Below are 16,329 nucleotides of genomic sequence, written 5' to 3'. Positions count from 1 at the left end.
GTAATTTTAGGTAAGATGACCGATTAAATTTTTGTTCCACAAATTGAGCATTCATATGGGCATTCTCCACTTTGAATTATCATGTGTCTTTTAAGGTGAGATGACTGATTGAAAGATTTCCCACAACTTTTGCATTTGTATGGGCGTTCACCATTGTGAATTGTCATGTGTGTTTTAAGGTGGGATGGCCAATTAAAAGATTTTCCACAAATTGTGCATTCATATGGGCGTTCACCATTGTGAATTGTCATGTGCGTTTTAAGGTTGTCTGTGCGTTTGAAAGATTTTCCACAATTTTTGCATTTGTATTGACGTTCACCTTTCTTTCCTTTGCGAGTCTTGTGAAAATTATACTGTGCAAACATTTCCTCATTCGGTTTCTCTTGTTTGTAAAACGTCCTCTTCTTTGTTTCAGTTGGCGAGTCCAGCGGGTGTGCGTCTGCCCCGTTCAAAAAAGCAGGTGCAGTCTCCCTTGTAGATTCAGTGGATTCACCTGTAAATACACCATCACATGACCTGCAGAAAGAAATCAGGTTCACATGCCCTGACGAATGCCCCCAAACATGCACGTGAACATGTACGAGTATTTGTTCCACGTAAAAAAAGATTATTGATGTAAATCCATATCCATAGAAGGCAAAAAAAAAACCCCTCTCTCTGTTTGTATGTGTTCCATGCACAGCCACATCTTTTAAGTTACAAAGTCCAAACTCGGGGTACAAATACAACTTGTGCATTTGTAAGGGCGTGTTACATTGTGAATTGTCATGTGCGTTTTGAGATTGGATGGATGATTAAAAGATTTTCCACAACTTGTGCTTGTGCTGATTTGTAATACTCAGTTCCAGAAAGAGGATAATAAGCTTGTTACAAACACGTCAGGTGGGTCGACGACAACCGTTGACTACCTGATGGTGCGTAGGCGAGATAGGGGGCACCTCTGGGACACAAAGGTGATCCCGGGGGAGGAGGCTGTTTCACAGCACCACTTGGTTGTCTGCGACATAAGGGTGAAAGGTGCGAGGAGAGCTCTGCGGGTGAAGTACCAACCTAGAATGAAGGTGTGGAGGTTGAAAGAGGTGACAGTAAGGGAGGCATTAAAAGAGAGGCTGGGTAGGGTAGAGGATGATGTGGTTGAGCTTGAAAGTGGTTGGATGTCAATGAAAGATAGTCTGTTGGGAGCCGTTGGTGAGGTATGTGGATGGACAAAAGGACCACCGAGGCACTCGGAAACATGGTGGTGGGATGATGAAGTTGGAAAGAGGATTGACGAGAAGAGGAAGAAGTTCAAGGAGTGGCAGAAGGCGAAGGGTACGGGAGCGGAAACAGCAGAGCATGAAAGTTATAAGGCAGCCAGGAAGGCTGCAAAGAAAGAGGTAGCAAAGGCACAGGAGGCATGTAGGAAAATGTTCGGAGAACGCTTGGATTCGGAAGAGGGTCAGAAAGCAGTATTCAGGATTGCAAAGCAGACAGCGAAAGAGAGGTGTGATGTGATGGGGGTGAGTTGCTTGAAGGATGAAGTGGGACAAATCGTTGTCGAACCAGATGGAATTAAATTAAGATGGAAAAGATATATGGAAATGCTGTTGAATACAGAGAATGAATGGGATGGCAACATCGAGAGTAACCCAGTTTTAGGACCAGCAGAGAAGACAACTGAGAAGGAAGTTGAGGAAGCGATAAAAGCAATGAAGAGTGGAAAAGCGGGATGGCCGACGGGAGTTGTGGGAGATATGTTGAAGGCAGCAGGAAGTTGGGGTGTGAAGAGAATGACAGAGATCTGTAATCTGGTGGTGAAAGAAGGCCGCATTCCAGTGGATTGGGAACTGAGTACCCTCATCCCTCTATACAAGGGGAAAGGTGACCCTCTGGAGTGTGGCTCGTACCGAGCGATAAAGTTATTGGAGCATGGAATGAAGGTATTGGAAAGGGTGTTGGAGAGGAGGATACGGAAGAAAGTGAGGATCGACGAAATGCAGTTTGGATTTATGCCAGGAAGAGGAACGACAGACGCGCTTTTCATTGTGAGGCAGTTGCAGGAGAAGTACATGGAGAAGAGGAAGAAGTTGTTTCTTGGGTTTGTTGATCTGGAGAAAGCATTCGATAGGGTTCCACACAAAGTATTGACATGGGCATTGAGGAAGTTAGGAGTGGAGGAATGGTTGATCAGAGTAGTGATGGCAATGTACAAAAGAGCGCGCACAGCTGTAAGGACGAAGGACGGGAACAGTAGTGAGTTTGAGGTGAAGGTGGGAGTGCATCAGGGGTCGGTATTAAGTCCACTACTATTTGTAGCTGTGATGGAGGTGCTGGCTCAGAACGTAAAGGAGGGCTTACCGTGGGAGTTGTTGTATGCAGACGATCTGGTGTTGATTGTGGAAAGTATGGATGGACTGAAGGAAAAGATGAACAAGTGGAAGGAATGTATGGAGACAAAAGGTCTGAAGGTGAATATCGGAAAGACGAAGGTGATGGCAAGTGGTAAAGCATGTGGTGAGGTGGAAAGAACTGGGAAGTGGCCGTGTGCTGTGTGCAGGAAGGGTGTCGGAGTGAACTCCATTCAATGTACAATGCGCGCTGAGTGGGTTCATCAAAAATGTAGTGGTCTGAGAGGGTCATTTACCAGTGTGGCAGCTACATTCAAATGTAAGGTGTGCACAGAGGGAGCTGCAGATGGAGGAAATGTTGAGTTGGATCTTGGAGACGGCGTGAAGCTGGAAGGTGTGAAAACATTTTGCTACCTCGGAGACATGCTGAATGGAAAAGGTGGATCAGACTCGGCAACGGTTGCTCGAGTGAGATGTGCATGGAAGAAGTTTCGGGAACTGAGTGGCGTGCTGATGAGGAGGGGAGTGTCGCTGAAGCTGAAGGGAAAGGTGTATGCTGCATGTGTGAGAAGTGTTATGATTTATGGGAGCGAGACATGGCTAATGAACGTAGAGCAGCAACGAAGGCAGGGAAGGGTGGAAATGCGAATGGTTCGATGGATGTGCGGAGTATCGTTGAGAGAGAGGAAGACAAATGATGAATTGCGAAAGATGATGGGAATATTGCCTGTGATTGATGCTGTGAAGAGGAACAGGTTGAGATGGTTTGGTCATGTGTTGAGGAAGGATGAAAGTGACTCGTTGAGAAGAGTGATGGAAATGAATGTAGAAGGCAGTAGAGGACGGGGAAGACCGAGAAAGACTTGGCTAAAGATGGTGGAAGAAGAAATGCGGGCAAGGGGGTTAACAAGGAGAGATGCAGAAAATAGAGCAAAATGGAGAAGATTGTCATGGGGACCGCAAGGCTAACCCCCGCTCTAGCAGGGAAAATGGCCTTAAAATGCATGTTGTGTGTGTGTTGCCACAACTTGTGCATTCGTATGGGCGTTCCCCATTGTGAATTTACAATTTACATGTGTGATTTTCGGTAAGATGACCGATTGAAAGATTTCCCACAACTTTTGCATTTGTATGGGCGTTCACCATTGTGAATTGTCATGTGTGTTTTAAGGTGGGATGGCCAATTAAAAGATATTCCACAAATTGTGCATTCATATGGGCGTTCACCATTGTGAATTGTCGTGTGCGTTTTGAGGTTGTCTGTGCGTTTGAAAGATTTTCCACAATTTTTGCATCTGCATTGACGTTCACCTTTCTTTCCTTTGCGAGTCTTGTGAAAATTATTCTGTGCAAACATTTCCTCATTCGGTTTCTCTTGTTTGTAAAACGTCCTCTTCTTTGTTTCAGTTGGTGAGTCCAGCGGGTGTGCGTCTGCCCCGTTCAAAAAAGCAGGTGCAGTCTCCCGTGTAGATTCATTGGATTCACCTGTAAATACAACATCACATGACCTGCAGAAAGAAATCAGGTTCACATGCCCTGACGAATGCACCCAAACATGCACATGAACATGTACGAGTATTTGTTCCACGTAAAAAAAGATTATTGATGTAAATCCATATCCATAGAAGGCAAAAAAAACCCCCTCTCTCTGTTTGTATGTGTTCCATGCACAGCCACATCTTTTAAGTTACAAAGTCCAAACTCGGGGTACAAATACAACTTTGTGTGGGGCGTAACACAGGCGATGTGGCATGGCTGGTGAAAGATGGGTTAAATAAATGTCAAGCTGGCGGCTCGTCAAATTATTTTTTGCGCCTGTGAAAAACCGCGACTCCGAGGAACACAGCCGTGAATGGGGGAAAAAACCCCCACGATTTGGCGGAACACGGATGCAAATAGAAAAAAAAAAATCTGCAAATTAGTGGGACACTTTTCCGCAAATGGAGAAACAGGTCGCATTTTATCAACCGCAAATACGCGTGGTGGAGGATAATTGCGTACTTTAAATAAATGGGTCAATATATATATATACACATATATAAATACACACACGTATAAATATATATATATATATATATATATATATATATATATATGTATATATATATATATATATATATATATATATATATATATATATATATATATATATATATATATATATTGTAACGGATTTGAGAAGTGTAACGGATTTGAGAAGTGTAACAATTTTGAGAAAGTGTAACGAATGTGAAAAGTATGGTTTTGTTGTGTGTAACAGCCTCGTAATGTAAAGAATGGTCGCAGCTCGTCCTCTTAGTTAATTCCATAAACCTACACGCAGGACACGATATATCCTTTTAAATAGTTAGTCCCTTATTCTCTGTGTAGGCTAAGGATGTGTTTCCCACTAGTTTGACTCTTCATTGCACCGAATTAAATAAGAGTAGGCCCTCCGACGCCCCATGGCAGCTTCCAAGTGCCAGGTTTGCACTTTGCTGCATTTTCATCTGCCGTCCACTTTGCAGCAGTTGACTCCATTACGCACGAGGTAACGCCGAAGAAGAAAGGCGGGTCTCCACCTCGTCATAGAGGGGAGGAGTAAGTCGGCCCCGCTCATCCAACCCAGAACAAGGGGTTTGGCTTGAGAGGGCGGAGAGAGAACGTTTGGGGAAGGTTCGAAAAGGGTGAAGGGCGGGGCCGATATAACCCGCTGCGGGATGCTCCCAAAAGGAGATGAGCAGAGAGGAGGGATGAGTTCTGGGTCCAGGAGATGCGCTGGAGACAAGCAGGTGTGACCGAGCCGCCGTGAGACGTGCCGCGCTGCAGGAGAAACGGACCGGGGCAACGCAAGGAGCGCACGAGGCAGGACGGAGAAAGGAACTTCGCCCGCGCAGTTTGGGACCAAAGCTCGGCTTCTTGACGGCGGTGCCTTCTGGCCCGACCGTGCCCATGACCCGCTGAACCTTCCTTGCCTCGAAAAGCCACCCATCTCCAAGCCATTCCTTCCTGCCTGCATTTCCCCGTGTAAGTGTGATTGTCCGTCTGTCTTTAATGTTGTCCTGGGGTTTATTAATTAAGCTTGAATAGGTAAGCTAATGATTTCACTGTGTGTCTGCTCCTTCCATTTTCTGTATATATTATAAAACCGACTGCTCTCGTTGCTTTGGCTTGTGAAAATACTTAATAAATCCTGTTATTCCTCCGTACTTCTTCTTCTTCTTCTTCTTCATTCTCGTTCGGTCGCTTTAGAGGTTTCCATATTGAGTAGCTGCAGCGCGATACGGCCAAAGTTTGGGGTGAATCGGGTTTTAGTCAGGGAAGCACTGTTCGGTCGCGGAGCCTCCGCTCGGCAAACATACCATCTTTAACCGCGTACCGTAACAATATATATATATATATATATATATATATATATATATATATATATATATATCAGTCACTATGCGACCTTCATATCATCAGTGGAGAACCGCCAGCAAGGTGTCCCATACAGCTGCTGCTGCACCTTGCTGGGAGCGATAAGCACCGCCTGCCACACGGTAACGTTATCTCTGGTATCCACTCATCATATGGAGTCGACCTGGTTGCGGTTGGGAGTTACTAAAAATGGTATCTGTAATCTGGTTCTCCAACCTAATGAGCGGACAACATGACGTCATCGCCATGCATGTCCGCATTGCCTGCAAAGCTCCAGAGGAACCATCTAGCAGTGCGTCATTACGGATTATAAATTCAGATACTGTCACAAGTGCATGCAAAACTCACAGTTACCGACCTGGTTTCGCCCTTGTTGGGGCTTCATCAGGGCAACGCAGTGAGGCTTCCATACACTTGTAACTCTGTGAACCTTTCGGTTTTTATATCAGTCACTATGCGACCTTCATATCATCAGTGGAGAATCGCGAGCAAGGTGTCCCATACAGCTGCTGCTGCACCTTGCTGGGAGCGATAAGCACCGCCTGCCACATGGTAACGTTATCTATGGTATCCACTCATCATATGGAGTCGACCTGGTTGCGGTTGGGAGTTACTAATGATGGTATCTGTAATCTGGTTCTCCAACCTAATGAGCGGACAGCATGACGTCATCGCCATGCATGTCCGCATTGCCTGCAAAGCTCCAGAGGAACCATCTAGCAGTGCGTCATTACGGATTATAAATTCAGATACTGTCACAAGTGCATGCAAAACTCACAGTTACCGACCTGGTTTCGCCCTTGTTGGGGCTTCATCAGGGCAACACAGTGAGGCTTCCATACACTTATAACTCTGTGAACCTTTCGGTGCATGTGTGATTTCTGTGATTTCTCCAATTGACCAAGCGTGGCACGAATAAGATCGCTCCGATCGGGTTCCACTAGTTAAGACTGCGTGGATCAGGTGTACGCAAACCGCTCGGCGTACCCCAACCTCAGGTGGTTCATGCGAGGCTTGCTACCTCGTTTCCGTGGCGGCGCAAGTACTTAGGTACGAGCGAGAATTTGGTCCCGAAACCCTATTTTGCGTTCGCCCGGAAAGGACGTAATAAGTCTCGGTTCCGCCAAGGCCCAGTAAAGACAAGGGGATTAATCCCCCCTTGATAAGGGGAAGAAGGCCGGCGAGAGAACCGCAACAATATATATACTGTATATATATTGTTGCGGATATGAGGACTGTATTTTTTTTGATTGTGTGTATTATTATTATTGTTATTATTAGTCTGCGCCTCCTGCCTCCGGAGCTGTGTAAAGGTCAAAGGGCGTCCCATAACTAGTCCATAAAGCATCCACACTACAGCCAATCATAGAATACCCCTGTTCAATAGTTATATCTTATTATGTGTTTTAGGGTAAGGCTGTGTCTCCCATTAATTGAAATACTCCATTGCACCAGTGAAAGAGATAGATTCCCTTCATTCCCACTCCCAAAACTTCCATTCCCCCTTTTCGTCAATTGCCATTCGCATTGCCAACTGCATTTTGGGCGGTTTTCTCTTCATCCGCCATTGACCACGAGGCAGGGTTGGGGAAGAAAGGCGGGTCCCCACCTCGTCATAGAGGGGAGGAGTGAGTCAGCCCCACTCAACCAACCACGAACAAGGGGTTGGACTTGGAGAGGGTGTGGAGAGAAACATCGAGGAGGTTCGTGAAGGTTGAGGGGTGGGGCCTATATAACCCGCAGGCAGGGCGTTTCCAAAAAGAGATGGGCTTTTACAGGGAGACGAGAGGAGGTCCAAAGAGATGAGCCTTTACCGAGAGACGAGAGGGAGTCCAAGGAGTTGAGTCCAACCAAGAAGTCCAGAGTTGAACTGCAGCTCGAGCCACCGCAACTGCATTTGCTGCAGCTGGAGCCACCGAAACTGCAGCCACAGCAGCGTGAGGCCTGGACGGCAGTTTGGAGCAGGGCCGCGGAGGCAGGAGGAGCGGCGGCTGCCCAACGAGTCAATCGTGCTGAAGGACCAGTGGACCTCCCTATCCCGCCAGCCATCCATCTCCCGCCAGTCCTATCATCATTCCCCGAGTGAGTCTGTCCTTGTTTGTTCTGTCCCTGGGTTAATTAAGACTGTAGGTAAGCTAGCGTTGCACTGTGTATCTAATCTCGTCTGTAAATAAACGTGACTGCTTTCTTCCTACTTATATGTGTAAATAATAAATCCAATTCCTCTTCTGTACGTCTTCTTCCTCTTTGTATTCGGTCGCTTTAGAGTTTTCCCGATTGAATAGCGTTGGCGCGATCCAGCCAAAGTTTGGGGCAAATCAGGTATTAGTCAGGGAATAACTGTTCGGTCACGGTTACACCACCGCTCGGTCAAAATAACATCTTTAACCGCGTCCGTAACAATATATATATATATATATATATTTATTTATTTTTATATATATATATATTTATATATATATATATATATATATATATATATATATATATATATATATATATATATATATATATATATATATATATATACATATATATATATATATATTGTTGCGGATATGGGATTTGGCCTCCATCCATATCCGCTTGTAAATATTCCCCTATTTCCCCAATACTCCCCAACTATCCCCAATCCCCCATTCCCTAGTCCCATTGTCTGTAAACAACACTCTGTAGAACCGACCTTCCCCTTTTTCCCCCATTAAATGTCGTGCCCAGGTTCACCGCATCTCACGTAGACAACTATAGGACATCTTGCTAGTTATTCTTAGTCTATGTCAGTTAAGGACTCGTTTCCATTAATGATGACTCTTCGTTGCACCAGAATGTGATTGTATGGCACCAGTAGTGAGTTTAGGACCTCCCAATACCTCCCCACAATCTCGTCTCCGCATCCTCCCATCATCTCATGGAACTACAACAACAACTACAACAACAGAGGGGGGCGGCGCGGCGACGGCGCGGGGAGTGGGCGTCCTCACTCCGGCTTGGTTAGCCGCCATTGCCCATGTGCTCCGACGGGGTTACCACGAAGGGGCTGACTGTCAGCTCCTCGTCAAGGGCGGCGCCCGGTAACCCCCCGCACCCAATAAGAAGCGGCAGGCCGATTCCATCTGGGGCGGAGCTAACGAGCCGAGGGCGTGTCACTCCCCGCTGGATATACGCAGCCACTTACCGGAGGTGGCGTGAGATGCGCCCCCAGCATGAGGAGAAACAGACGCCACCTCCAGCGCGACGATACCTCCCCGCATATCTGGACCGGACCGTGTGGATCCTGCCCCTGAGCCAAGGTGCACCTTGAGCCATCGACTGCCTGCCCTCCCCTGCCATCAATCCCTGTGTGAGTCAGTCTTGTCCCGTTTATCTGTGGTCTGTCGGGGCTAAGATAAGACCGTGTTTAAGTGCCCACCTTCCTATGCTGTACCTCTTGTCCGTGTAATCTAAACGTTCTGCATACAAATATTATAACCTCCTCCGGAGGTCTTGAGAACTGTACCCCTGGTGTCGTGTCATTTAACCCAGCCGTTGTGTCCTTTCCTTAATTGATTTAGCATAGCGCGATTTGGCCAACGTTCGAGTGGAATCGGGTAAACTGTGCAGACGCGGTCATACCAAACCGCTCGGTAAACTAACATCCAAAACCACGTCTGTAACATTTGGTGTCAGGAGTGGGATTTTGGTGTCGAGGAGTTGGATTCGGACCTGGGACTAAATTTGTTAGGCCCAAATTTTGGAACACCAATTGTACTATTAGAGTAACATTTGGTGTCGGGAAGTGGGATTCGATCCGGAGCGCGTTTCACGCGCTCGAAATTATAACGGCGAAATTTGATTGTGTTTTACAAAAAAAACAAAAAAAACCCCGAATTTTGAAAGTCGCGCTATGGCGGATCAAGACGGCGGGATGCCGGTGGGAGAGATAGACGGGGTAGAATCGACCCAGGACCCCAGGGAAGAAGTGGGAAAAGTGGTGGAGGAGAGTAAAGAAGGTGTGGTTGAGGGGGTATCAGGTGCACAAAATGGCGCTCTCGCGCACGTGGTTACAGCGGCACCAAATTTTGCCGCGCCCGTGACCGTACCACTACCAGCGGGCTTTGATGTGGGGGACTTCATGGCGCAATTCAACGAGATGCTGAGAATAGAGGGGGAGAGATTGAGTAATAAAATGGATGCTCGGAGTGAGCAAATTGAAGCAACAATAAACGGAATGAGGGCCGATAGGGAGGAAAGGGAGCAGAGGGACAGAGACCGCAAGTTGGGCGAAAGGGTCCCAGGGGTGCACGAGGAGGTAAAGCGGGTCGAAAAGCGCTGGTTGAGCGAAGCGGAGGAAAGCACGGGTACAATGACGGGGGTAGAAATCGCGACACGGGGTTTGGAAAAGCCGGCGACCGATGAGGTAGAGGGTGTTTTATTAAAACCAACGGTCGTCGAGGTGAACAAAGAAATTATGGGTATAGTTGAAATTGGAGCGACCGGGGACTTAAAGTTAAAAGAGCAACAATCGGAGGAAGGAATGGAAATTGCTCAAAGTCTAAATGCACATCCTGATGCTGTACTCGCTAATCCAAATGGAAGTTTGCAGGCTTTGGTGCAGGGAGGAAGAAGAACCCCTAAGGTGAGACGTGCTGTATATTGTGCGGGTAGATTTTGTAAGAGGATGTTTAGCGACAAAATAATTTTCGCGCGCTTGGGATCGAGGAAGCATCCGGGCGTTGGTGAAGGGTCCCGTGTGAGTGGAAATGGCACGCGTGGGAGGAAAAAGTGTGCGTCGGCGAATGGGTGTGTTTTTGTGAGGGTGAAAGGGGTAGCGTATGCTTGTAAGCATGCAAGTAAAGCATCGACGGTAACCAGGTTAGCGGTTAGGGCGACGGATAGCCGATGCGAGCGCTCGGTGCGAGGGGTGCTTTGTTGGGTGCGAGGCCCGGCGCGGGTCGATGCTGCGTCGCTTCTCTTCGAAGCGTCGTTGCCGATTCGGGCTTGGCCCCGCCCCGCACGGTCGAGTCCGGGCTTTGTCGGGCGAGGCGACCGGTCCGGTTCGAGGGCGAGTGGGAGGAAGCGGAACGGTGCCCCCTCGTGGGGACGGGGTTCCGACCGAGGGAGATTGAGCCATCGGGCCCGGGACCGCAAGGTGCCGCGCCGAGATGGTGCGTGGAATCTCGGTCCAACCAAACCACCTCCCTTGAACCGAAAGCCGGACGGATTCAACCTGCAGGCGACCAAACCACCCGAATTCATTGCTCGGCTTTACGAACCGAGTTTAATGATGTCACGGTGCACCGAGAGGCATTAGTAAGTAGACTGTGTGATGAGGTTAGTGTTTTGGCCCCGAAATTAGAGAAAAACAAAATTTGATGATTGGCAAAGGATTGGCAGTAATGATTGGCAGATGATGGGTAGTGATTGGCAAATTTTTGATTTGTTGAAATTTGATGTGCAAAATTGGTAGTGAGCGATGGGCCCGGTGGGTAAGGGTGGCATCCCTGCCACCTTTCCCAGGTGGGGCAAATGCGCAATAGTTTATGGGGTGGCTATGACAACTGAGCCAGGGAGGGCTTGGATAATGATAGGGATCTAGCGAAGATGACATTAGGTAACGTTAAGGTTAGTTAGTGACAAGGATACCTGTAGTGGGGACGCAGGTAGTTTAGTGTGGATGATAATGACGTGGGAGCGCAATAGTTTAAAGGGACGACTGGGAAGCGCAAGTTTCAGAGGGGAGTAGTTAGCTGAGATGATGCCGTGTGTGTGAGGATTGAACAGGTGTGATCGAACAGGTGTGATTGCACAGGTGTGCAACTGAACAGGTGTGTGGAGCAGTGGATGAGTAGTGAGTGTTGTGGATCAGCGCGAATGCGCTTGGGGAGAGAAGGGTGCAGGTGGCACCAGGTGTGAGAGCACAGGTGTGCAGGTACAGGTGTGTGGAATATATGGAGCAGAGAATGAGTGGTGTGGAGAGAGTTGGAGTAAGTGGTACGGAGTGGTGTGCATGGTGCGAAGGTGTGGATGGGGGAAGAGTGGACCCCTTTCACGAGTACCCGGGGCGGGTAGTGTAAGTGTTAGGTAGAGGGTATAGGTAAATTGTGGTTGGATATTGGCATTTGTGGTGCGATTGCAGAATGGTATTGTGGATGGGTGCATTAGTGTTGTGGAAATGGCTGGGCATGTAGCCTGTTAGTGTGTGTAGTTGGTTGGGCACTCCACCACTGTGAGGATGTCGGCCAGGTGAGGCCGCAGGTGGGCTCTGGGAGCCGTTAGTGTCAGTGGGGCCCGAGGATCCGGAGGACGGACCCGGGTAGCCCAGTGCCAGAGAGGGCACTGAGTGGGGAGAGCGCCAGAGGGCCTTCCCCAGGTAGTTAGGTTAGGGTAAGGAGCAGGTAAGCTCGGAGGCAACTGCAGTGGTGGAGGTGTGCAGGTGGGTAGACCTGCTGGGAGAGCTACACGTCGCGGCCCAGAAATTGTGCGAGGGCACCGGGAGATGAATCGGGGGAGTGAGACCCCAAATTGAGAAGCACCACAGTTTGGTCAATGGGAATTGGTTTTTAGAACCCATAGTGTAAGTTGGCCAATGGATTGGCAGGGAGAGACCCCGGGTAGTGTAAAGTGTGTTAATGTCATTTAGAAAGTAGTTAGGATGAAGTCTCCTCGCACCATCTGCATCCACTCACCTGAGGTGACAGGTACTCCACACCATGCCATGTTTTCATTATTTTTACTGTGCAAATGTTTGGATTGTGAGACGCATCATGACGTGGGTGTGACATTGTGCGTAATTCCATCTCTCCCTCCTTATGAGGATTGATGATGAATTGGTGATGGCAAATTTTGAAGTAGAGGGATTGTGGAGACGAATTTGGTATAGGGGAAATATGGGGAAGACGTGACAGTAGTGACGAATTTGTAAATGTGTAGATTTTTGTACATATGGGGTAAGGGCAAGGGTAGGGTAGGTGACAGGGGGGTGACGTACGGTAGGGACGAGCTTTCTCACTTCGCCCTCCGTACGCATTTCGCCTTGCATTGACTTATTGATGTGTACCCTTGTGACCTTACCCCTCGCTCATTGTCTTTCCCCTTTTGTCTCCCACATGACCTGTGCGCCATTGGGCGCCGAGGGGAGCGTGCATGAGTCCGCCATTGTGCGCCCGGAACTCCCAGAACCAGCTGTCTGCATCGATGCACCACATGATGGACCACATGTCTGTGGCCGAGCACCACTTATGGACCCCATGGGTTGGGGCATGGCCCCTCTGCTGGAACCGGCCATGAGGGCCCGAAATCTTGCTGGCGGACCTTGGCCACAGGGCCAAGTTTGGTATAGCACACACCGATGCCCCACAGGTGAACCACACTAGTCGGCCCTGTGGGCCATAAATGAAATAAATAAAAAGGACACATTGGGTGCAAGTTTTAATACAAATAGGCCGCCAGTAAGCAAAGCAAAAGAATGACAACATCTGGAAGAACAAATAAGAATCACCAGCAGAGGGAGCCGAAGAGCAAGAGACACCTGCAGGGTTAGGGGTTGTTGTTTTTATTTTCATGAACAATGGTGACTGCACCGATTGGTGCTTGAGGGTGCTTTGGTGCGTTTTTGGGTGCTTTAATGGTGCATTGATGCAGAGCAGACTGTCTCCCCTCCAGAAAGAACAATCACAGGTCCTGGGTTAGTTTTGTAAATAAAATTAGCGTCAAGTGTAAATAATGCTCCCTACCGGCTGTATGTTTAGTTTGAGGATTCTTTCCGCGATTCGGTTATCCTGTGGGTGTGTTTCTGTGAGGAGAAGGGTGCAACGTCGCAGGGGGACATATTTACTCATTTGTGAACATCTGTAAAACTGTCGCACTCAGGGTAGAGTTAATAGTAGAGGGAACTACATCTGAGTGCCACACTAACGTAGGTAAAGATTTATCGGGTCGGGAAGCCCCGAGCTAGAGAAGGGTGCAATGTTGCGGATATGGGATTTGGCCTCCATCCATATCCGCTTGTAAATATTCCCCTATTTCCCCAATACTCCCCAACTATCCCCAATCCCCCATTCCCTAGTCCCATTGTCTGTAAACAACACTCTGTAGAACCGACCTTCCCCTTTTTCACCCCATTAAATGTCATGCCCAGGTTCACCGCATCTCACGTAGACAACTATAGGACATCTTGCTAGTTATTCTTAGTCTATGTCAGTTAAGGACTCGTTTCCATTAATGATGACTCTTCGTTGCACCAGAATGTGATTGTATGGCACCAGTAGTGAGTTTAGGACCTCCCAATACCTCCCCACAATCTCGTCTCCGCATCCTCCCATCATCTCATGGAACTACAACAACAACTACAACAACAGAGGGGGGCGGCGCGGCGACGGCGCGGGGAGTGGGCGTCCTCACTCCGGCTTGGTTAGCCGCCATTGCCCATGTGCTCCGACGGGGTTACCACGAAGGGGCTGACTGTCAGCTCCTCGTCAAGGGCGGAGCCCGGTAACCCCCCGCACCCAATAAGAAGCGGCGGGCCGATTCCATCTGGGGCGGAGCTAACGAGCCGAGGGCGTGTCACTCCCCGCTGGATATACGCAGCCACTTACCGGAGGTGACGTGAGATGCGCCCCCAGCTTGAGGAGAAACAGACGCCACCTCCAGCGCGACGATACATCCCCGCATATCTGGACCGGACCGTGTGGATCCTGCCCCTGAGCCAAGGTGCACCTTGAGCCATCGACTGCCTGCCCTCCCCTGCCATCAATCCCTGTGTGAGTCAGTCTTGTCCCGTTTATCTGTGGTCTGTCGGGGCTAAGATAAGACCGTGTTTAAGTGCCCACCTTCCTATGCTGTACCTCTTGTCCGTGTAATCTAAACGTTCTGCATACAAATATTATAACCTCCTCCGGAGGTCTTGAGAACTGTACCCCTGGTGTCGTGTCATTTAACCCAGCCGTTGTGTCCTTTCCTTAATTGATTTAGCATAGCGCGATTTGGCCAACGTTCGAGTGGAATCGGGTAAACTGTGCAGACGCGGTCATACCAAACCGCTCGGTAAACTAACATCCAAAACCGCGTCTGTAACAATATATATATATATATATATATACACATATATATATATATATACAGTGGTACCTCGGCTTACGAGTGCCCCAACGTACGAGTTTTTCGGGATACGAGCCGTCGCTCGGGCGGTTTGTTGCTTTGGGATACGAGCCGAGATCCGATGTACGAGCTCAAAAAATTTATTTTTTTGAATTTTCCGGTTGTGGCTTCCGGTTCCGGTCACGCGGTTATCTTGCCGTGAAAGCATCTCTGCTTGGATATAAAACACGCAATCGTCGAAATACATGAGCGAGGAATCTCCTTGCTCCAGCCGGTGACGTCATCGGCGGGGATCCCCGCCTCCAGAGTGGCTGGTCACGTGACCGCCAAAGCGTGTCGCGCGTGCGGGTATAATGAGCTACACCTGTGGATCACGTGACCACGGAAGCACGCCTCGCTTGAGAGGCATGGCTTTCGGTTTGCGTTTTGCTTTATAAGGCGCGATAAATGGGCTTTTGAGTGTTAGCGGTTCATGGCGTTGACGGTTCATGGCGGTTCATGGCGGTTCATGGCGGTTGACGGTTCATGACGGTTCATGACGGTTCATGGCGTTGACGGTCAAAAACCCATTACATCAATTTTACCAGGCACTGTACAGTAAGTACAGTGGACACCAAATGCACGGTGGAAGGCTAGAAGTAGAAGATCGTCCAAGACAAGTGAGAATAAGCCATACTTTGGAGATGACGTCATTCGCTGGTCCGATAACCAAAGATGTGGTATAAAAAACCAGGTGAGCTAACAATGCAGCAATGAAGGAATTCGGCCAAGGCACCGGCACACAACGACCTACCTACATCGAAAGACTCAATGCCAATGGTGACAGAAGCCAAGACGGCCGGCTTAAACACCGCCGAAAGACCACGGTGTACCAACTTACGATGCAGAACATCTTGCACTTAATATGATGACAACAGGTGCCATCCTCTGACGTACCATTACAGGTACAGGTACAGTACACGTGAGCACAGAGCAAAAGTTCACTGAAACCGAGATTAAGAAAAAAGAAAAAACACCTCGTGGTCCGTGCTCGATATCCGAGTTTCAATCTTTTCAAACACATGATGCTCTCGGTCACGGTATCTCCTGCGAGCTGCTTCTCCTTCAACCACACAAACAACAACTTCTCCATATCTTCATGGATAAAGGTCCGGAGCTTTGAAATAATCGTAACGCCCTTGGCTGGCGTTATAGCCTTTATGGACTCCTTCTGCTTCAAAATCGTACATATCGTAGAAGGAGTACGATCGTACTGCCTCGCCAAGTCGACAACACGCACACCTCACCTGGCATGCTCTTCTCCTCTGCTTAATAAAACCAGTTTATTTCTTTACATTCTCTTGTATTATGTACAGTATATACGAGGTCGTGCTTGTTTATACATTATTTGTTATTTATAAAGTACATTTTTGTTATTTAAAAGCACCTAACAAAAAAAATTGGTGTTTTTTTTTTGAGGCTGGAACGGATTAATAGCATTTCAATGCATTTGAATGGGAAAATTTGCTTTGACTTACGAGCGATTTGG

At 48.2% G+C, this 16,329-nt stretch overlaps 1 protein-coding gene across 8 annotated transcripts in view; it reads right to left on the bottom strand.

Annotated features, from left to right (window-relative positions):
• Positions 1-16,329, bottom strand: part of LOC137427351 (uncharacterized) — a 137,251-nt gene that overhangs the window by 6,470 nt on the left and 114,452 nt on the right. For all 8 annotated transcript variants that reach the window (XM_078777136.1, XM_078777132.1, XM_078777137.1 and 5 more), the window contains 2 exons: positions 3,639-3,812; positions 320-493 (listed from right to left, as the gene is read on the bottom strand). In XM_078777136.1, the coding sequence (XP_078633262.1) occupies positions 320-493; positions 3,639-3,812 (348 nt within the window). The remainder of the gene's footprint in view (positions 1-319; positions 494-3,638; positions 3,813-16,329) is intronic.

This window comes from Myxine glutinosa, chromosome 5 (assembly GCF_964187855.1).
Source record: "Myxine glutinosa chromosome 5, kmMyxGlut1.1, whole genome shotgun sequence".
Lineage (NCBI taxonomy): Eukaryota > Metazoa > Chordata > Myxini > Myxiniformes > Myxinidae > Myxine > Myxine glutinosa.
Note: the sequence above shows the minus strand (reverse complement) of the source record. Positions and strands in the feature narration are given on the sequence as shown.